The 24,362-nt window shown below is 37.5% G+C and overlaps 2 protein-coding genes across 2 annotated transcripts in view; one reads left to right on the plus strand and one right to left on the minus strand.

Moving 5' to 3' along the window:
- Positions 1-12,285: 12,285 nt before the first annotated feature.
- LOC124554890 (leucine-rich repeat-containing protein 57) lies at positions 12,286-14,738 on the minus strand. Its single transcript, XM_047128567.1, has one exon. The coding sequence runs from the start codon at positions 14,535-14,537 to the stop codon at positions 13,824-13,826; it is 714 nt and encodes a 237-aa protein (XP_046984523.1). The 5' UTR covers positions 14,538-14,738; the 3' UTR covers positions 12,286-13,823.
- A 100-nt stretch (positions 14,739-14,838) lies between these two features.
- Positions 14,839-24,362, plus strand: part of LOC124554975 (guanine nucleotide-releasing factor 2) — a 364,194-nt gene continuing 354,670 nt past the window's right edge. Inside the window, exon 1 of the mRNA XM_047128714.1 lies at positions 14,839-15,000. Coding sequence (XP_046984670.1) covers positions 14,964-15,000 — 37 coding nt within the window. The 5' untranslated portion in view covers positions 14,839-14,963. The remainder of the gene's footprint in view (positions 15,001-24,362) is intronic.

A 24,362-nucleotide genomic window follows, 5' to 3' on the forward strand; every position in this document is an offset into this window, starting at 1 on the left:
CCCTAATCATTTTTTTTTTTCCCCAAAATAATGTTATAGAAAGTCCCTTATGAGAATACATATTAATTCAAGTGCAAAGTATTACACACCAGTTAAAATGAAAAAGTATAATCTTTCAATAATGTATATATATGCTACTATTATGCCAAAAACTGCCCCAAGAACCACTACAGCTTAAAATATGGTAAAACCAGTCAGGTTTCTCATCATAGGCTTATGAGTTACAGCTTGGGACTGAAATGGTTATATAGCGTAAATGTAGTATATGAATACTCCTATCTCTGACAGTGCATGCCAAAAGCTTAGACCAAAAAATGATTGGGTGGGAGGAGACATGTAGAGTGCATTGGAAGTATTCAGCAGTGGGTGCAAAGTGCCACACTGGAGGTATGGTTTCCAAGCCTCACAGAGCCACAATCAATATGTTTATGATCATAAAAATCATTGGACACATCATACTAGTTAAATTCTGAAAAATAGGTGCAAATGAACCACCCATGACTGTGCAAAGGAAAACGAAAGAAAATCTATATAAAGGTACTCGTGCTGGGATTAGGAAAAATGTCCATTTGCTACAATAAATATTTGTGCACCACAGATGCAGCTAAATTAAATCCAGTAACTACATGCAGAAGCTTAAGTATGATGGTGTTCAGTTCCAACATCAATGGTAAGAGTGCTGGTGCTGGTCTTAACAAAATCTTTATCATCATCCTTAATAAGCAATATGAATTGCATCAAATTCAGAAGTCTGCTCTAAAGAAAGTAATTTGTTTGGTTTGGTTCATTGGAAGAATTCAGTATAGATGTATCCTGTCTAAGACAGAAGTAACATGCTCATCTGTCATTTGACTAATATTTAAATATTAATTAAGATTGTGGGGTACCCAAATGTGTTATGTGAAAGGAGAAGTTGAAGAGAAGTTCTTTATTTCCCATTTATCATGAATGGCTGCTGGCAGAATTTCACTAGCCAGTATTTGAAACAAAAATTATTCTGCTTCTTGTATGACATCGCTACTCACCAAATAGAAAAGACAATGAGCAGAAGATAACTATACAGTAAATATTCACTTTTATAGAAATAAGACCAATGAAAACTTGAAAATAACTGGGGAAATAATCAGTCTTGAGCTTTGTAGCACTATCCCCATGACCTCTTTTCTAGTGTTTAACCCATTGTAGGGGGTCCACTGTTTTCATTATTTGTGCATATTTCATTTTTTGGCTGGATGCCCTTCCTGTCACCACAGTCATCAGTCAACTTAAAAAAAGAGTTGGGGGATCGTGTGCACCATCTGCCTGTGAATCACGTTGAAACTTTTGTTCTTTGTGTTATTGAATTTTTAATAGTTTCTCTGAGGTACATGGAAAACTACCTTAAAAAAACACTCGCAAGGAAACATCATCAACTTGACATCATATTTTTGGGAGGGGGGGGGGGGGGGGGGGAGAGAGCACAATTGCAAGATATCAGTCCCAGTCTTGTGCAAAAATTTGGGCTGTAATTCTGTTAGTAAACAGTTATGACCCTTTTAAACAAGCACATGCACCGGTTGGTACTCACTTTACCCCACTGCAGTTGCTAAATGCCAGAGCATGAAGCACTATACAGTATAGTGAGTAACACGCTTTGTTCACTGCGCATAGTTTCTAAACTGTAGCTGGTTTCAGAGCTCTTTGCTTTTATGTTGCAATTCATAAGTGCAGTGTAAAGAATGAAATGAACGAGTATGTCCTTAAGAAGTAGTGCAGGCCATTTAATTATTAGCATCACTGTTGTGTATTTTTTTAAATTATTATTTTAAGGCTGACACTGTTAAAGTGAAGTACATTTGCAGGGGATGTGCTATTCTTCAACATGATTGGCTGGATTAAATTGTATATCAAAAATCATTAATTTCATTTCATAATAATCTGTCCACTTTGATTTTGAAATGTGTATATAGTTGTAGAATATTATTATGACACTACTGTTAGAATAATATTAAATGCATATTTGCGTGAGGTTGACATTACATACTCATATTAGTTAAGTATTTTTCTCATCTAATAACATGTTTTTGAATGAGATATCAAATTCATTGGGCAGATAAGTCCACCTCTCTCACATCCAATGTAACTGCGAATAGGAAGGCTCTGGTTGTCATTCTGCTGCGCTGTACAGCACTTTGTGCTCAGGGAATACATCTGCAGTGGGGCCAGGCAAGTGATGTACAACAAATGGACTTTAAGTTTGAAAGCTGTACATTCAGAAGATTATAACTGCATACTATCAGAATTGTGGCCCAGATTTCACAGATTATTGTTTTCTGGGGCTGATATCTTGTAAGTGTACTTGTTTTCTCCTTAAAAAATGAGGCCGAACTAGTGACATTTCCTTGTCTGGCTGGCTAGTGTATCAGACCAATGGTTATTAATACGCCATATGGATTCAGTCTGAGTTTGGCTCATTTTGTTGTCTCACAAGCTAACACACTGTTTGTTATGCTGTACAAACAGGTCATTACTGTGCATGGGAATAATTTGACTTAATGCACAATGTTGAAATAAAGGTGGACTGAAAAACTGTATGTTCCTAATTGATAGAGCCTCTTCAGATTACATATTTGCAACAATACTCAGTACCATGATATTTGGTTGTTGTGGCAATAAAACATGAAGAATAGGCAGTGCCTCAGGCAGCAAGTGAAAATAGCTTCTGTACTGCACAGCATGACTTTGCTGTACCATTACACACACAGTGAGAGAAATCAAGATCCATAAAGCCATTTTTGACTCATGGCCTATTCTTGTATTCATAACTGAGGACAATAAGTGAGGGACTAGAGCACACACAGTGACGTTCAGCCTATCATTCTTCCATGCTGTGAATTATATTGGTCCAGGTACTGCTGCCTATCGCACACGTAGCAGTAGCCTGCATAATTTGATATAGAAGCATCTTTGATCTACTGGAGACTAAGAAATCGAATTGTTTTAATAATGTTCATGGAAGGTAAAAACTGAAACCTCTGAAGGGCTGTAGAGAGCCCACATTACTGTCCTGGTGAATAAAACTTACCATTCTCACGCAAAAAAATTGTAACTGTAAAATACTGACAACAGCGATGTTTATGTATTAATATATTTTAATGTCTTTATTGATACATGTAGCACCAAAAAAAATTTACTGATGCTGGCATGAAATTTCTGTTGTACATCAGTGCACGAAACTATCCATTGAGAACCCCCAACTGCTATTGAGTTCATTATATAATCAGTCTGAACAATCTGGTAATGATGCTGCAGAGATTTTAAGAACCTGTTTTCTCTGTAGCAGAAGTTTATCATTTCTACGTTTCTGGAGCAATAAAGCATTCCAAGCAATTGAAAAAGGGTGAAAGTCATTCCAAGTGTCACAAAGGATTATAATTAAGAAACATGTTTTATGCCAGTGTATTATGACCTTTTGGAGACTGAAAATCTCCTCTATAGAAATCCATATGGGTTCTGCAAATGATTACCTTGTGAAACTCAGCTCATTCTATTTGTCCACGTGATCCACGGGTCAGTAGATAGCGACACTCAGGTTTATTGTCATCCAGAAGGCATTTGATGCAGTTCCCCAGAGTCACTTGATGAACAAAATACCAGCTTACATAATATTCACTTTGTGAGTGGACTGAGAGCTTCTGAGCAGATAGTATTCACCATATCATTCATAACGGAAGGAAATCATCCATTGCACAAATAGTTTTGTGTGTTTCCAAAAGAGCTTTAAAGCACTTTTACTATGCACATTGTATCTAACTGACCAGCTGGATACTGTTGGAAGCTCCACAAGATTGTTCAATGATTATACTGTTCTACAAAGAGAAGTCACACAAACAGAAAATCGGAGCAAAATGCAGGATCACTTGCAGAGGATCAACGCTTTGTGCAGTGACTGGCAGTTGACCCTGAACATAAACAAATGTAAAATATGTAGAAGTATGGGCCTAGAGCAATTTCAGTTGGAATTAACATATAAAACTAGCTTAGGAAAAGCAACTTGGCTGATTGTTGGACATTTCTCATCATTATGGGAGCCTTCCAGATAAGATTAATAGTGAAGATAGAGAACATCCATAGATTTGCAGTGAATTTCATCACAAGTTTGTTTGTTCAGTGTGATAGTGTCACAGACACTTGTCGAACTCCGGAGGTAGACCCTACGCAGTGTTTTGTGCTTTGTAGAGAGGTTTATTTTTAAAATTCTGAAAGTGTACATTCCAAGAAGTCAGGCAGTGTATCACTTCCTTCCACACACCTTTCACAAAATAACCATGATGGTAAAATCAGAGAAATATGAGCTTATGTGGAGGCCACCGACAGACATTCTTCCTGTACAGTATTTGCAAATTGAAAGCAAAAGGGGACTTTATAGTGGCACATTATACATATTTTAAATTCTAAGCCATTTCCAGAGGCAGATGTGGACTCTGACCACAATTTATTGGTTATGAACTGCAGATTAAAAGTGAAGAAATTGCAAAGAGGTAGGAAATTAAGGAGATGGGACCTGGATAAATTGAAAGAACCACAGGTTGTTTAAAGTTTTAGAGTGAGCATAGGCAATGGTTGACCAGAACAGGGGAGAGGAATAGAGTAGAAGATTAATGGGTACCTTTAAGAGGGAAAATAGTGAGAGCAGCAGAGGATGAAATAGGTAAAAGGACAAGACCTAGTAGAAATCCTTGCATAGCAGAGGAGATACTGAATTTAATTGATGAAAGGTGAAAATATAAAAATGCAGCAAATGAAGCTGGCAAGAGGGAACACAAATGTCTAAAAAATGAGACTGTAGATGGATACCAACAGTTGAATACAGAAAGATATTCAGAAGGATGTAGATTGCAGTAGTTATTCAAAGATGATGTGGTTGACACAGGATAATGAAGCATCAAACCAGTCTTCAGACTAAAGATGCCACTGTCGATAACAACAACAACAACAACAACACCATATGTGCCCTAATGTGGCATGCAAAAGAGATGCAGATGCATTTAGCAACAATATATCACCACTTCTACATTACTACAAATACAGATGATGAAAATTCTTATGATAAAACTTATTAAGGTCAGCTATCTTAGGTTAGGGATCACTGCAGTTCTGTGGTGGAAAATGAATTGGATGCTCTTCATAAGCACCTCTGGACTGATGTTAGTCATCCATTTCATTGTTAATGTCCTACTATGATCCTCTACCACCACATCAAATGTAGTGTAAATTAAATAACAACAGTTTTTAAATCTCCCTAGAGAGTGCAGTAAGCAATCCATTTTTATTCCACAAATATCTACAAAAAAGTACTCTTACCAGCATTTTAATGATATGAATGTATGATAAATTATATTTTCATCATTGGTGCTGTGTCATCAGATCTGTGGTCTCAGATGCATTAATAAATGAAGAAACACTGCCTGGATCACAATTTGTTTTAGTGACATGTGTGGATAAAAATCCTAAGTCAAGATCGCAAAAAATCCCTTATTAATGACTGCTTTTAGCTCATTGCCAAGCCATCTACAGATCTAAAATACAGAAAATCGCATGTAAGAGTTGAACAATAGCAAAATACATTTAATATTTAAACTTCCATTATATGACACATACCAATAAAAAGTATTACTTAATTCAGTGTGTATCAGCCACCAAGCATTACACATCATGACAGTCTGTTGAGCTGAATCACTCCTGTTGTCATGTACCTACTGAAAAGTAATAGATCGTGACAAAAATAAAAGATATACAAAAGTATATTTGGCAGATGGTATAAAGTTATGATCTTACCAGAAGTAGACTGTCATCACGATTATGTAATTTACAATTTCAGCCGTGTGTGTGTGTGTGTGTGTGTGTGTGTGTGTGTGTGTGTGTACTGATGGTATTGGCACACTTGTGATTTACTACAAGGTGACTGACAGGAGAAACAGTTTATATGTGAACGTAAATAAGGCATGTCACTCGCAACATCAGCTAATCAGCTACAGGAACAAGGAAGTACCTGTATTACGGCTGTCAGAGAAGCAGCCACTATACAGCATCATAGCTACACGAAAACAGTGCCAAATGGCGCTACTAACCAATGAATCTGTATAAAGGCATGACACTATAAAAAAATAAAGAATTTTAACGTAACAAACTTTCTACTAGATCTAAAAACAAAGATGATGTGACTTACCATACGAAAGCGCTGGCAGGTCGATAGAACCACAGACAGACACATACATACACACAAAATTCCCTCTCCTTCCCTCTTTCCTGATGAGGCAACAGTTTGTTGCGAAAACCTGAATTTTGTGTGTATGTATGTGTCTGTTTGTGTTTCTATCGACCTGCCAACGCTTTCGTATGGTAAGTCACATCATCTTTGTTTTTAAATATATTTTTCCCGTGTGGAATGTTTCCCTCTATTATATTGACTTCTACTAGATCTGTTCTATATCAGACACACATAATTGTACATAATTCCTTGCATCTGGTATAATACAAATCTAGTACAAAGTTCTTTACATTACATATCCTTATTTTATTACACTTAGAGTGTGCATGTCAGGATTAAGTGATAACTAGTCCTAATCACTAGAATGATTGTTAAAGAAACAATCTCTGGAAACATAAGGCTAAAACTGAAATGAAGGCATTTCACCCAGGAAAAGAAACCACTGTAATGGATTATTGAATAATGTTTTTAATCATGTGTTCATGGCACTGTAAATGTAAATGATATGTCCACCTTATTTTTAGATATTCTAGTACTCCATCTGGAAGTACCCTTCCCTTTATGTACAGGAAATATTGTGGGGAGAACTGTAAGTAGATGGATCACTAAAAGAATTAGTCTCATACCATAAAAATCGAACACTACCTGAAATATATAAGCAAAAGCAACCTCTGATGGATGAGCAAACATATTAGCAAACTTAATTACGCAAGCTAAAATTATGCCATTCCTTATGCGATTTAGGGGAGTAGTTGTACACTCATCAAAAAAAGTTTTGCATCGCCTCGGTTCCGAGAGTTCTGGAACCTGTACACAAAACTGGAAGAGAGACCAACATAAACATCATTTCACTCTTTTTATTGCTCATGAAAACCACACATTGCATGTTGTACTACCATACAGCGAGAACTTCACAGGTAGTGGTCCATATTGCTGTACAAAACGATACCTCTGCTACCCAGTAGCATGTCCTCTCCCATTGATGCACGCCTGTATTCGTCGTGGCATACTATCCACAAGTTCATCAAGCCACTGTTGGTCCCGACTGTCCCACTCCTCAACGGCGATTCAGTGTAGATCCCTCAGTGTGTTTGGTAGGTCACGTCATCCATAAACAGCCCTTCTCAATGTATCCCAGGCATGTTCAATAAGGTTCATGTCTGGAGAATATGCTGACCACTGTAGTCGAGCGATGTCGTTATCCTGAAGGAAGTTATTCACAATGGGGGAGTGAATTGTCATCCATGAAGACGAATGCCTCGCCAGTATGCTGCCAATATGATTGCACTATTGGTCGGGGGATGCCATTCACGTCATACAACTGTTACTGCGCCTTCCATGACCACCAGCGGTGTACGTTGGCTCCACATAATGCCACCCCAAAACAGCAGGGAACCTCAGTCTTGCTGCAGTCGCTGGACAATGTGTCTAAGGCCTCCAAACACGTCTCCAACTATTGTCTGGTTGAAGGCATATGTGACACTCATCAGTGAAGAGAATGTAATGGCAATCCTAAGCGGTCCATTCGGCATGTCGTTGGGCCCATCTGTACTGCCCTGCATGGTGTCATGGTTGCAAAGATGGACCTCACCATGGACGTCGGGAGTGAAGTTGCGCATCCTGCAGCCTATTGTGCACAGTCTGAGTCATAACACGACGTCCTGTGGCTGCACAAAAAGCATTATTCAACATGGTGGCGTTGCTGTCAGGGTTCTTCTGAGCCACAATCCATAGGTAGTGGTCATCCACTGTAGTAGTAGCCCTTGGGCGGCCTGAGCGAGGCACGTCATCGACAGTTCCTATCTCTCTGTAACTCCTCCATGTCCGAACAACATCGCTTTGGTTCACTCTGAGATGCCTGAACCCTTTCCTTGTTGAGAGCCCTTCCTGGCACAAAGTAACAATGCGGACACAATCGAACCACGGTATTAACTGTCTAGGTATGGTTGAACTACAGACAACACGAGCCTTATACCCCCTTCCTGGTGGAATGACTGGAACTGATCGGCTGTCGGACCCCCTCTCTCTAATAGGTGCTGCTCATGCATGATTGTTTACATCTTTGGGTGGGTTTAGCAATATCTCTGAACAGTCAAAGGGTGTGACACAATATCCACAGTCAACATCTATCTTCAGGAGATCTGGGAACCGGGATGATGCAAAACTTTTTTTAATGTGTGTACAATACCTAAATCTGGATGGCCAAACATGGATTACAACTGTTGTCTTCCTGAATATGAGTCCAATGTCTTAACGCTCCACCATCTCACTTGGTTTAGTCCAACGGAAACAACAAACTTTTTCAGTAGTAACTTTACCAGAACTGTTGATGATATGAAACAATATAAAAAAAAGTAACAAATTAGAAACAAAACCCAAACTTTTACACATGCAGTGTGTATTATTGTCAATCTAACCCAAGAGGAAAGAGTTATACACTCAGCAGGAAATGATGGTATGTTTAGAACAATCACGAAATGTTTCCAAAAATTATTTGTACCACTATACACATGTGCGTACTCACTCCAACCAAATATTTTTTCCACTTCAAAAGTGATGAAAACATCTAAAATCATACATATTCACAAAGCAGGAGGTAATCAGAATGAGATTTTCACTCTGCAGTGGAGTGTGCGGTGATATGAAAGTTCCTGACAGATTAAAACTGTGTGCCGGACCGAGACTCCAACTCGGGACCTTTGCCTTTCGCGGACAAGTGCTCTACCAACTGAGCTACCCAAGCACGACTCACGACCTGTCCTCACAGCTTCAATTCTGCCAGTACCTCACGAACTTTGGAAGGTAGGAGATGAGGTACTGGCAGAATTGAAGCTGTGAGGACAGGTCGTGAGTCCTGGTTTCCTTCCCTAATCCGATAGGACTGATGCCCTCACTGTTTGGTTCTCTCCCCAGACCAACGAACCAGGATATAAAACTCAAGGTCAAAATCATTGCACATGACAAGTTATCAAAATGTATTAGCAAAAATAATATACTCACTAACAGCATGGTTCAAGAAGCCTTAAATCAAAGAGAGGCTACTATAAAGTCTGAAACTCAAAGCAAATACTAAGTATATTCCTAGATTTTTAAAAAAAGAATCTTGTTTGATCACCCCATTCTCCTTGAGAAATTTTAAAACAACTTCATATGGTTTTATCAATTGAAGGGGTTCAGTCATTTCTAAGCAACTGAAAGACAAAAGAATTAACCTTGTACTATCAAGCAGCAAAACTAAATCTTTGACTGTTTATAAAATTGACACCAGTCACTGTGGCATTCCACAAGGGTCTATACCAAACACCTTTTTACTTTGTGGTGCACAATACAGTACTATTTGTCAATGAGACGACAGTTATTTTAATAAAATGAAAAATTAAACTGTTAAGAAATAATCAACACTCCCCACAATCAGTCTTTCTTTTTCATAGTCTCCTTCGGCTTAGGGTTCTTTGCGACTTTTCTGTAGTCCTGTTTCCTAAACCTCCCAAATCCTTTTTCTTCATCCCTGTTCCTTCCCTTTCAACCCTTCTGCCGAGAGGTGGAGCCCCTGGCTCTGAAAGCATGCACACATCCTAAACTTTCATAGTGAGTAGATTTTTTATCTATCCAGTTACATTATATTTTTAAAAATTGATTATTTTTGTTGATATGTTAGCTGATGTAATATCACTGTTCATTACGAAACACATATTTAGCACTGGTAACGCCAAAAACTGTTCCAGCATCCGCAGTCGCTGTACGAAATGCCAAGATAACTCATGTTATTCTTACAAACACTGACATATGTAGAAATTGAGTGTTTCCCGTGGAGATAAAGATATGCAATAAAATACCAATACAAAATCTATGACAGATGTAAAAACTTAACACATACAAGTGTGGATATAACCAAAGCACCACTCCTATTCGACAAGTGACAAGGACGATAAGCAATATTTTGTTTTAATTCATGAATTAGAGTAAGCAATTGATGAGTACTGTGTAGGAGTACATGTACATGTCTTACTTCGTAATCAGTAACTTAGGACGTTCAGTAGTAAAAAAATACAATACTATCATGGGTATCACATGTATGATACAGAGTATGCCTATTGTGGTTTTTTTTGTTGTAGCTGGTCCATAGGTATGTGGGGAATGATAGGTGACTGGGGAGGCAAGGTGTGGGAGATCTATTTCTGGACAGTGTGGGGAGGATAATTTCAGTCTGCAGGGGCCTCAGCTAGACCCTACGGATATTTGGAGAGGGACTACCTGTCACAGCAGATATAATGATCATGGATGGCTAGGTTGTATTGAAGGGACTTCTCAGTGTGCAATGAGTGTCAGCTATCAAAATGAGAGCTATTGTTGCTGGTTGGTTGGTTTGATGTTAATGGAAGTACTAAATGAGCCATCTGTGAGGTGGAGGTCAAGACTGAGGAAGGTAGCTTCTTGGGCTGAGGACCAGATGACACTAATAGGGAATGAAAGATTGTGGATAGGGGCAAGATTTTGTTGCTTAGACAATCATTGCAGACACTACAACAGTCAGTAAGCTCTCAGGAATTGTATTCACTAAACTGTCAGATGATAATGTAAATTCAATGAAACACACAGTATAATATATAATCACCTTCCTCCATCATGTATTTTAACTTTGATTAGTTATGGCATCTAGCAAGTGTGCTAAAGTACCTTTATATGAATGTTTATTCATTCTGTGAATATTAAAGTATTTAGTACTGAGTTGCCAACTGTGGTTCAGCATATCAAATTACTCATTAACAAAGCAACTTAAAAAAATTTGACAGATCCAAAACATTGTACTAACTTGTTTCGGTGTATTAAGTCCACAACTGAATTTTTCTAATAAAGGCATGAATGTGCAACTTTGTTACATTATATCTGCAGATTAGTTCAGTGTTCTACTACTCACTGCTCATGGGATATAGTTTTAAGGAAATGATTTGAGTACGTCACTGAGGATACCAGGATGCATTCCCTGCAGCACTATGGAACCAAAATTTCTGTATGATTACTGCAAGAGATAATAATATTATAATGATTATGATAACATTTGACCATCTCCAAGCTGAATGGTTAGCATCACTGCCTTCAGTGCAGTAGGTCCTGGGTTCGATACCCAGTGCCTCCTCGTTCCGAGGTAATGTGGCTTGGTACTGGGTCCATTAACCCACTGTCAGGCTAAATGAGGAGCAGCTTGATAAAAGCAGCACCAACATCAGGATTCATCTGCTGGCAATAATGGCTGGAGGAATTGACAGCATGCTGATCACGTCTCACCATCATACATCGCTCCTTGTATTGCCTTGTAGGCCAGGCAGAACAGGCCTGTGGGTGGTAGGTTTATATTATGATAATACCTGCAGCAACAAAAGTATCCTGTGACAAATGTCAGAATTAATCAGAATATGATGCATTGGTACAAAGAAAACAAAGTCTCAATCATATTTTTAAAGTTTACTTCAAATGTATGAAGGAACAAAATGTGTTTACATTAAGCAGAAAATACGAAACTTTCATAACATGAAGGTATGTAATAACAGTATTTCTTTTATTCACTTTCACTCCTACATCACAGACAAGAAAATGTTACCAGATGCTTAACCACCACACCAGCACCTATGGCATACCTCAACAGAGGGCTTTATAATTTTTGTTCTGACTGTGAAAAATTTAAATAAACAATGAGCACTGTGCAAATTATTACTACAGTTATTCCTCTGTTATGTGCCACAGGTGTTTCTCTACTTACAAATAAGTCTGCACTGTACTGGTAACATGATCAGCCACCATTTTTCCAATACCTACAAAAATTAAAATGCATATACACTCTTAATTTTAAGTCTGATATTTACAACTTTCTTCCATTAAAAATTTTTGACAGGTACAGTACTCCAACAGTGTCAACTGCAAAAACACACACACACACACACACACACACACACACACACACACACACACACACACACACACACACACAGAGAGAGAGAGAGAGAGAGAGAGAGAGAGAGAGAGAGAGAGAGAGTGAACTCTGATCTGCAGTAGAAAGAAAAGAAAATTGTATTACACAATATCCTTAACAACAGGTAATTGGTAATAATTTAAAATATAGTCAATAGAATTCAAACAACATTATATACATATGGCAGGAGCACAGTTTCTTAAAAAAATGTAAATACATTTTGAATTAAAATGATTGAAATGCAACAACAAAATTACAAAGTTTTGTTTTCTTTTTCATATTTATAAATTTTACTTCATCAGTGTAACATAACAAAGTACTGGTAATGCCCCTCCTACCTTAATTTACTAGGTACTGTCAACATACATGCCAACAATTCAAAATACTCTGATGTAATTAAATTTCTGGTAATCTAATGCTCATGACTCATTGTGTAACATATATGTTGGGGGGGGGGGGGGGGGAGAAGGAGTCAGTTTACATAACTTTCAAAAATAATTACCATTCATATTAAAACCACAGCAATTTTCATGTAAACATAAAAAACACTGCAGTCCACATTTGTATAAAATTGAGATTCCAATAAAATTTTAAGGCTAACATGAACAGTATATGAATAAAAAATCTTCTGAATAAATGGTAATGTCAAACATGAGATAAGATGGCAACTATCTTGTCTGTCTCAAACACACAGTTGCAAACTATTTGTATTTATGGTATTGTGATTTAAATAGTGTTTGCAACAAAGCAGAAAATCAAAGAGGAAAAAGTAAAATGAAAATTATAAAAAGGACTTTTTATAATATAAAATTCCACTGAGAATAAGGTTATTGGAGAATGATCTGAAGTTCAGAACAGATAGGAACTGGGATGGAAATGAAAATCCTGTACCTTAAGTACTTTGCTACTTAAATCACAGGAGGATCATAATACCATAAAAGAGTAAACTGTAAGCTCAACAGTGGCACAGAAGGTTTTCTGAGCCACTATTGCCAATGAAACATTTCCAGTGATGTGTAGATAATGGTTAGTGTGTGACAGTGTCCTCCTTGAAATCTTCATTGTGATGACAGCCTTATCACAATGTCTAGGATAAGTTGGAAGGTGACAAAATGATTGAATGTTGGCAAAGCCAATGAATGTGAATAAGAAATGATAGTTGTGATACCAGTTTGTCCTGTAGTGTTGCATAAAGCCTAAGTTCACTTCATATTTAACACATTTTTCGTTATAAATAACAAACATTGCAAGGCACATACAGAAAAGCTGCATTCTATAACACACACATCTCTGATGACTCAGTTGGTGGGTTGTTATGTGCATATCTCACATGCCAACTATGAAAAATGCCACAGAACAATTATTCAACAGTTATTCAAATTGGAATGTATGTCCAAAGTTCAATAAGACATATAAATTCTTGCTTCTAAGCTTGAAATATCACACTGCTATAGTACAAGTTTCTTGTGCATAAAATCGTTGGATGTAAGTATGTATGTAGCAGTTGCCGCATATCCACGCATTTCATAATGATTGTAAAGGTCAAATTTAATATATCTTTTTAATGTGCAGGTCCCTGTCACGGGAAAGATGACAAAGCGTGTTTTAAAACATCTTTTTCTTTACTGCTGTGTAACGTTCCATATATACATCATATCCTTCTAGTTCCATAAAGTTTTTCATATCAAACAGATTTCCTTCTACAGCAATCATTGATATATTGGACTCGGTCAGAATTGCTTTAGGTATACTATTTAATTGTAGGCAGTTCTCCTGGAGTCTCAAAGTTTTAAGACGTGGGCACTTTGCGATGGATTCTGACACTTCTGAAATCTGATTTTGATTCAGATTAAGTTCAAGCACTTGTAGGTCTTGCACTTCGTCAGGTATTCGCATGATTCTGTTCTTGGATAAATCAAGCATAACCAACTGTTTCAATTTGCAAAATACCACTGGGAAGTCCCTAATCCGATTTTCACTGAGATAAACTTCTTTTAAATGAGAAAGCTGCGCTATAGACGCCGGTATACGAGTTAGTTTGTTTGTACTCAAAGACAAGCATTCAAGCTTCGAAAGGTCTCCAATTTCATCAGGTATAGACTTCAGCACATTCTGGTTAAAATTTAAACGCTTTAAAGCTTTAAAAGCGCTAATTTCGGATGGTATACTTGTAAACACATTTCCAGCCAGATCTAGTACTCGAAGGTGAGGTTCTAACTGCTTAAATCCTGCTGGAAAATCACCCAATCCATCAGAAATCTTCAATACACCAGTCTTTTTTGCAGTTTCGTAATGCTGTTTCAACCCAGAATTTCCCATATTGACGTGCTACAGCAAATACTAACAAACTCGGAAAACTAAACACACTGAGGCTATTTTTGACACTTTGTAGGTGTTTAAAATTCACGATTTACATCACATATCTGTCGCCTCGTTACGCCTCCCTACGTCAGTTGCGCGTAGAAATACGTGCCTGTTATTTCATAATATCGACATTTGGCATCGCAAATCTATCGATATGTTCCTGCTGGGCCTGGCTTCATTCATCTGTTTTTTTGTTTTTATTTTGTTTTTGCAAGAAGTTGCCACTTCGTGGCGCCACATTTGTTAGGATGCAAAATGGCGGTGGACGGAGTAGTTAATTGTTGTAATGTGTTGACGTTTGAATAAATATGCGAAAAGGGATGATCTTGGAATGTATCAACAACACCGAAACATCTTAAGAATTCGGGAAGAGCAGCTGCAATGTCCGCTACACCAAAATCAGAAAAAAATATGTCAGGTATGTGTCATGTATATATGTCCGTAAATTTGATGTCGTATACGTCTTTTTTTTATTTTTTGAAAATATACAGATCCACGAATTAGCTTTTTCAAATTCGCGTAATTATCTTCCGTGCGAGACGAGTATGTGTTCCCCGTAGCCCTTCTCAATGTCTGTGAGTACATTGCCAGAACGTCAAATTAGCTTTAGTGTTGCATTCACCGAAGTACGAGTGAAGTGGGGAAATGGACTTCGAAGAAAATGAGTTCTCACAATTCGACTACATGACCTGCTGCTAGTTGTATAACTTCTGGTTTCTCTGAAGTCATTGTGAAAGTAAGAACCTATTCTGTCAGATCTTTTGATGTTTTTTTTGTTTTATACCTAGCCGTTTGCTGAACCACATTTATACCCCATACGTATTACGTTAGTTATCCGTCTATAGCAAGTTGATGTATCTGTTAATTTGTTCGCCAGAAAATGTTCTCATTTATGCAGATATGCAGGGTGTCACAGGAGGGATGTTGACTATTCGGGGATATGACAGGAACGACCATTCGAAGCAAACAAGTCTAGTAAACATTTACTCTGGAATGCATACCTTAAGAGATATTAGTACTTGTTCATCATACTACTGTGAAACACGCATCTTCTACTGAACATAGCTCTTAAGGTATGCATTCTAGAGCCCATGTTTACTAGACTCGTTTTTGTTTCGAATGATTGTTCCTGTCATGTCCCTGAATATTCACCATTACTCCTGGGACACACACTATTAAATGTCGTGCAGGGGAAATAGCATTAATAATTTATGCCCCTTTGTTACCGGAAATCTTAGCCCTAATATTTATTTAGCCATCGAACTTTTGTAAATTATGCAGACAAGTCACTTTCTAAATCTACTCAATTTCTACAGTTTTCTGAATCAGTATGGGCTTTGCAAAACATTCTGAGGGTAATAGTTCGTGTATTTCTTTTTCATGCATCAGTTACTTAAAGCAGTATTCAACTGTTAAAGTTAATGTTGAAGGTGTTCCCATTTAACACCCATTATCACCAGTACCACACCATTTTCCTCATTATATTTGAATAGATGGTGCCCTATAATGATACAGTATTTTCATTTCTACTTTCAGTGAATTATTTATAATGCCTAACTTGTTTTGTGTCTCGTGGATCAGTTTTCTAGAAAAGAACGGTTGTCCAACTTTCACGGGCCATTTCTCTGTATTCCACATCTCTAAAAATTTATGAATAACATTTATTTCTCATCCTCAATAGGCTTATATGAATCAAATAGGAATATAGCGATTGGTTTTTGCACCAATTTCATTCTTCCTGTGTAATTGTCAGTATAGTACTATATGAATTTGGATTGTATAGGAAAAGTGCATAGCAACATATAAACATGTTATTTTTATGCCCTGTCATATTAGTTCATGTCTGGAGTTTATGTAGGAGTACTGGGTTCCAAAGTCTGTTCTGACTGTTCAGATGTACGTATTAACCTTATCCTAAATAACTAAATGCAAGTAGTAGGGCTACTTCTCACCAAGCCTCAGCTAATTTCCTTTATCACCCTTTTCATGTTTACCTGGGACCCTTGACCATTGGTCCCAACATCGTGTTAAACCAATTTTCCATCTTTTGTTCCTTAGTAATCATCATGTAGCTTAATTAAAAATGTGACATTCAATCATTTGAACCTAAGAATTTAAGAGTATTCAGCATATAGTTGTCTTTTGCAGGGCATCTGTTGCCTTTATCCAGTAAGCTGATGTGAATGCTATACACTGCCAATGTACATAGAGATCAGGTGTGATTAAAGCTCATGGTGATGCCCCATTTTATCTTGCTGTTGCAACTTAATGATCGTTATTGATAATTGCAACTGATAGGTTCAGTGTTTAAAGTTTCTTACCTCATCGTTTGTATGGTATGGTGTTCTCATGATTGATTGGCACAGTCATTGTACTAGTTCTTTTAATTTCTATTATGAAAACTAATGCAGTTTTGCTGTACGAGGTCCCAAGGCTTTCGCTTTTCCATTATTCATTTAACTTTTAAATTGCTAAAATAGTTTAGTCTATGATCAGACAATTTTATGACTTTTATTGTGTTCCATTGGTATCACACTAAAATCTTGGGGGCGGTACATAAAGAATGGAAAGAGTAAAATAACCACTCTCTGTTTAGTGGAGATGATGAGCTGTAGATGGGTGCATAAACATGAACTGAAACATGAGAGCACATCTTCTTGACTTGCGCTGTTCTTGAGAGCACGTATGCACACACAGCTACATTGCCATGATGCTAAGGTGTATCTGCAGTAAACCTGGCCACATTATATGGATATTGTTGGTGTGTGTGTGTGTGTGTGTGTGTGTGTGTGTGTGTGTGTGTGTGTGTGTGTGTGTACGTGTGCGCATGCCCTCAAGAAGACTGGAAATTTGTAACCTGAGCTACTACCTCGTGGTTAATATTTATGTGCCTGAATATATCTCAACACCTCGATTATACAGTGCATGATAATGTTAACCCATTTGAAAATCAGTTGTTCAGTTAACTGAAGTTAGCAATGCAGTTTTTTTCCTTCTAGACCATCCTTTTTTTACATAAGATCTGCCACAATGGCTCTGTAATGCTGCTGTATAGGAAACAACATGAAGGCACTTATTACACTACATAAGTGTGAGAAACATGTTTTACAGCCAGATGAATCTGTACTCTTCTTGTTGTGATTGTCAAATTTTGGTGTGATGTAGACTATGAGAGAGAGGCTTCTGTTCCTGAAAGATCTGCCCAGGCTGATTGTGGGTCTTCACATATGTGAAATGTTTTGATGTGGCATGCATTGTGTATGCTGATTATTGTACACAAGTCACTTGCTTTCACTCACTTCAGGCTGTTGGGCTAAAGTGCACTTATGTCAACCACAGCTCTTGCATTGTATGCTAATGTCGGCAATTTATTGACATTTTTCATAGCCAGTGAGACTCACTGAATGTAATGATTTCTTTTGGCAGAAAATACAAATTGATTACATTTGTTTTTGATATGGAGAGCACCAGAATAACATTTACTGATCGGGTTATTAATAATTTTGATGTTAATTACTAATTTTTGTATTTCTTAGATGACTGTAAAGCACCTTACTTATGTTGGCAAATTGACCTGCAGTAAAGCTTGAGGCCTTGGTTAGGTTGAATAGACAATTTAGTTGAAAATTGGTGAAGCCAATAAATGTGAATGGAATAAAACTAGGTGTGCTGACTGACTAACCTCTACCATAGCCCAAGACATAGGAGAGGGTGAAATGTGATAATTTGCCTTGTGAATTGATGAAGCCAACAAGTCTCAACATTAAAATATGATTGCCATAATTGGTTTATGTGTAGAGTAGCCTGAGATATCCATTCGTCATTGCAATAACCTACTGGTATGTTTTTTTTTTCTAATTTTGCAAAATATTTTGGCAGAATGGGTGAATTCTAACATAATACAACAGTATACCAGCTAACTTCTTTTATGGACTATTTGTTGTTGTTGTTGTGGTCTTCAGTCCTGAGACTGGTTTGATGCAGCTCTCCATGCTACTCTATCCTGTGCAAGCTTCATCATCTCCCAGTACCTACTGCAGCCTACATCCTTCTGAATCTGCTTAGTGTATTCATCTCTTGGTCTCCCTCTATGATTTTTACCCTCCACGCTGTCCTCCAATACTAAATTGGTCATCTCTCGATGTCTCAGAACATGTCCTACCAATCGATCCCTTCTTCTAGTCAAGTTGTGCCACAAGCTCCTCTTCTCCCCAATTCTATTCAATACCTCCTCATTAGTTATGTGATCTACCCATCTAATCTTCAGCATTCTTCTGTAGCACCACATTTCGAAAGCTTCTATTCTCTTCTTGTCTAAACTATTTATCGTCCACGTTTCACTTCCATACAAATACTTTCAGAAACGACTTCCTGACATTTAAATCCATACTCAATGTTAGCAAATTTTTCTTCTTCAGAAATGCTTTCCTTCCCATTGCCAGTCTGCATTTTATATCCTCCCTACTTCGACCATCATCGGTTATTTTGCTCCCCAAATAGCAAAACTCCTTTACTACTTTAAGTGTCTCATTTCCTAATCTAATACCCTCAACATCACCCGACTTAATTCGACTACATTCCATTATCCTCATTTTGCTTTTGTTGATGTTCATCGTATATCCTCCCTTCAAGACACCATCCATTCCGTTCAACTGCTCTTCCAAGTCCTTTGCTGTCTCTGACAGAATTACAATGTCATCGGCGAACCTCAAAGTTTTTACTTCTTCTCCATGAATTTTAATACCTACTCCGAACTATTCTTTTGTTTCCTTTATTGCTTGCTCAATATACTGATTGAATAGCATCGGTGAGAGGCTACAACCCTGTCTCACTCCCTTCCCAACCACTGCTTCCCTTTCATGTCCCTCGACTCTTTTAACTGCCATCTGCTTTCTGTACAAATTGTAAATACCCTTTGGCTCCCTGTATTTTACCCCTGCCACCTTCAGAATTTGGAAGGGAGTATTCCAATCAACATTGTCAAAAGCTTTCTCTAAGTCTACAAATGCTAGAAATGTAGGTTTGCCTTTCCTTAATCTTTCTTCTAAGATAAGTCGTAGGGTCAGTATTCCCTCATGTGTTCCAACATTTCTACGGAATCCAAATTGATCTTCCCTGAGGTCGGCTTCTATCAGTTTTTCCATCCGTCTGTAAAGAATTCGCGTTAGTATTTTGCAGCTGCGACTTATTAAACTGATAGTTCGGTAATTTTCACATCTGTCAACACCTGCTTTCTTTGGGATTGGAATTATTATATTCTTCTTGAAGTCTGAGGGTATTCCGCCTGTCTCATACATCTTGCTCACCAGATGGTAGAGTTTTGTCAGGACTGGCTCTCCCAAGGCTGTCAGTAGTTCTAATGGAATGTTGTCTACTCCGGGGGCCTTGTTTCAACTCAGGTCTTTCAGTGCTCTGTCAAACTCTTCACGCAGTATCATATCTCCCATTTCATCTTCAACTACATCCTCTTCCATTTCCATCATATTGTCCTCAAGTACATCGCCCTTGTATAGACCCTCTATGTACTCCTTCCACCCTTCTGCTTTCCCTTCTTTGCTTAGAACTGGGTTTCCATCTGAGCTCTTGATATTCATGCAAGTGGTTCTCCTTTCTCCAAAGGTCTCTTTCATTTTCCTGTAGGCAGTATCTATCTTACCCCTAGTGAGATAAGCCTCTACCTCCTTGCATTTGTCCTCTAGCCATCCCTGCTTAGCCATTTTGCACTTCCTGTCGATCTCATTTTTGAGATGTTTGTATTCCTTTTTGCCTACTTCATTTACTGCATTTTTGTATTTTCTCCTTTCATCAATTACATTCAGTATCTCTTCTGTTACCCAAGGGTTCCTACCAGCCCTCATCTTTTTACCTATTTGATCCTCTGCTGCCTTCACTATTTCATCCCTCAAAGCTACCCATTCTTCTTCTACTGTATTTCTTTCCTCCATTCCTGTCAATTGTTCCCTTATCCTCTCCCCGAAACTCTGTACAATCTCTGGTTCTTTCAGTTTATCCATAGGAAATTATAAATTAGCATTCTAATTGACTGCCAACAACAGACTCATGATTCATCATATTCTATTTCTGTCATTCAGCATGTGAGTTATTACCAATTTCGGCATGTGACGTAATAGCCAAGGACATCATAAGTGCATTTTAAACATTTTACATGTTGATTATTAGGAACTCCTTATGTATTTTTTAATCACTTTGTAGGCATCAGGTGCCTAAACTTTGTTTAGTGAGATTTTTGAAAACATTCTGCCATGGTGACTATGAACGCCTAATAGAAATTCAAGTTAGTATGAAATGTTCTTTAGGAATGTGTTCATATCTGTGTAGCCTTTTAGAAATATTAGTAAACTGAGCTTGTGCCTGCACTTTCTAAGCACTCACTGTTGATGAAATGGTGAGCTCTAAACTTACTTCTTTCTATAATTTTCATATCATGCATTGGCATAATGTGCTTTGCTCCATGTGGGATACACTTGAATTATTGAATTAGCTATATCTATCTAGTGGCACATAAAATCTCCTTTTGCACTAGTGATAGTGGTGATAATTGTGGCATTGAGATACTGAAAGTGTTTGGGAACCATTCTGATCCATGACTCTGCAGCCACCACCCACAACTCATAAAGATCGGTTGAAGCTGGATCCAAGGTCCATCTCAATCATAGGATGGTCAAGTGTTCTGGGATGGGATTGGTATACATGTGTGGGTGGGGGGGGGGGGGTGGAGTGTTTATAGGCAGCTGGTGTGGTGCAGGTGAATGACCGAACAGTGGCTTTCCCCTGTCGACCGAACAGTGGCTTTCCTCTGTCATTCATAAATAGCAGGCATGTAGGGCCCTGTTTCATGTATACATCCCCACACTAGAGTTCCTCCACCATCTATTTTACTCTGTTCGCCCATTGGTTGCATTTCTTGTGTGATTTTCCACATGCTAATACACAGCCATTTGGATATAACAACATGTTCTGTGACTAATCAGTCTAGGCAACCGTTTTTCATACTTAAAGTGTCCAGTGGCTGTTTTCATGCTCCAGTGCTAATCACTGTGCTCTGTGTCATATGGTGGGCAGAGTTACACGTAGGACAGTCTCATGCTTCAGGGACCCATGATTTTACCACTATAGCATATGCTGGGACTAGTGTAGCAGGGGATACAACCCGTCGGCTTTGGACATTGACGTCACAAGTCGCCAATCGAGAAGCGATTCTTCTTAGTGTTGTAGCTCCCTTCAGTGGCTGATAAGTGTTTTTTGGCTTTTTAAAAAAAAAATCTCACGAGATAGAGTAAACAGATCCACTTTATTAAGCAATCAGTAAAAAAACGAAACTGAAACATAACAGCAAAAGCGAAAATGGTAAACTGCTATCTGGCGACTTGTGACGTCATTGTCCAAAGCCGACGGGTTGTATCCCCTGCTACACTAGACCCCATATGCTGATACCTTGCGTCTTTTCTGTCCTGCACTTGACACTTACATTGGCAGCCAGTAATAGGTTTGATGACTTCCCAGTCATGTGACATGCCAAATCTTCCAAACTTTAGTGTTATCACACTACAGTATTATATTCTATTGTGCCCACAACAAACTGTGTAACGAAACTAAGAACATTATTTTGTAAATCATCTGTAGAAGCAATTAAATATTAATGGTGCTGTTACTCACTCATGAAAGGGTCAATCCAAATGAAGTGGTCCAATAAAAATTAAGTTGATTGCGTGACCATTTTTAAATATTTTAATTTTTTATATGTGATTACCCTATAATTGAGAAGTTCAAAACAGTTTTTTAAAAAATTTTACCTTTCACCTTTACTGAATGGCAGCCATTTTCGTTTATAAGCACATGACGAGGTTTCAGTTTAGAGGTATTAGCAAAAAATATGAATATCTCTGCACTGGGTTAAGTTACAACATTTCAGTTGGAATGATTGTTTTTAGAAAAGTGTCCTCTACAACATTGTCTATTACACAAAATACCCTAAATTCAAAAATAATCAGTCGAAATGCCCTCCAAAGCTTGGTATCCAAATTTTCAAAAATCCACTTTTTAGGCCCTAAAATAACAAACAAGGAGTGATTTATGAGAGTCTATTTTTTTCCTAAAGTTCGATATCATACACTACAAGCCTCATATAGAGCAAGAACACTTACAAATGTTTCCTTAATTTTTTATGGATTTTTGAAATTTGAAAATTTTCATTTTTTGTAAAGTTTGGGCTTAGTTATCTCAGGTGGGACAGAATATAAAAATATGATTTTAGCATAGTTTGTACACTTATATGATAGCAACATATTGTAAAATTTTCAACATTGATATCTGACTGTGAACAAAGATATGAATTTCACATTACTCTACAACTGATCTAATGGCTGTTGCATATTCATGTGTGATATTGGTGGGATGTAATCAATTATTATTGAAGTAAGGTACTGAATTATATACAAAAAGTGGAAAGATCACTGAAATTAACATTTATATTATTTTGACGTACTTAACTTTCTGCCATGCCAAGGAATTTGTGGAAATGCCTTGTTCCTCTTATTGCTATACAGTTTTCAAATCTGGTTTGAAGTGTTGTTTTCGTATGTAGAACCACTTCTTCTTTCTTAATCAGAAAATAAGTAATGCCTTTAATATTATCCTTGCAAAAGACATACATGTCCTGTACTGTGAGAATTTGGTCTGTGGTTGGTCTTTGTAGGCTGGCTTCACTTACTTCAACGTTTTGTTGTACCTCCTACTCCATCACATGCATTTTTACCATGGCTAGATGCAAAAAAGTGCCATTTATTTATTTATTTATTTATTATCTTTTTTGCATATAGTCACCAACTGCTGGCTTTTGCAAACATCATAGCATTTTTATACAATTTTTGTACAAACAGTAGGAATTTGCAATTCACATGTACAAGAAGCCATTTACGGGTGATGCGCGTGGCAATATATGGTACAGTACTTCATAATGCAACATACAGTCACATAGTATAGGTATTTGAATTTACAGCATGTTGTTACAAAAATAATATATATTACAGTCACCTCAGAATAGTACATTATATAGATAGAAGAGTTAGGCCTACATTTAAGAATAGCTACATTTTAATATCAGTATTCAGTCAGTGAGTACAAACATTTGAGAGTTAAGAATGACTTTAATTCCGTTTTGAATACTTTACCTCTGTGGTATCTTATAGCACTGGACAGTTTGTTAAACCATATCTGGCCATTAATCCAAGGACTATGATCTGTTGTCTTTAGTTTAGCTCTGTTTCTGAAGAAGCAATCATTTTGTATTGTGTTATGGGTATGCACAGCAGAGCACTTGGTTTCATTATTTTTATGGTCCACAAAGAATGCCATTAATTTGTACAGATGCAAGAAATATACTATTAGATATTTATGTTGTACAAAGGTTTCCCTACATGAATCTCTGTGTACTAGTCGACGCATAGTCTCGATTGCTCTTTTCTGCAGTGTTAGGATTCTGTTCATGTGTGTATCAGCAGCACATCCCCATACCTATATTCCAAAATTAATGTATGCAAATATTGTCCCATTATAAACAGTTTTTAATGTTTGTTCAGAGGCTAATTTTGATAGTTTGCTAATTAAGTGCAGTGAAATGCTGATTTTATTGCATTCAAAATTGATATGGTCTACCCATCTAAGATTTTCATCTAGGTATGTCCCCAAAAATTTACATTTGTCAGTGTCTACTTTTTTATGCCACTTATGTTATCAATACAGGTTTAGTATGAATTACCC

The sequence above is a fragment of the Schistocerca americana genome, chromosome X (genome assembly GCF_021461395.2).
Source record: "Schistocerca americana isolate TAMUIC-IGC-003095 chromosome X, iqSchAmer2.1, whole genome shotgun sequence".
Classification (NCBI taxonomy): Eukaryota; Metazoa; Arthropoda; class Insecta; order Orthoptera; family Acrididae; genus Schistocerca; species Schistocerca americana.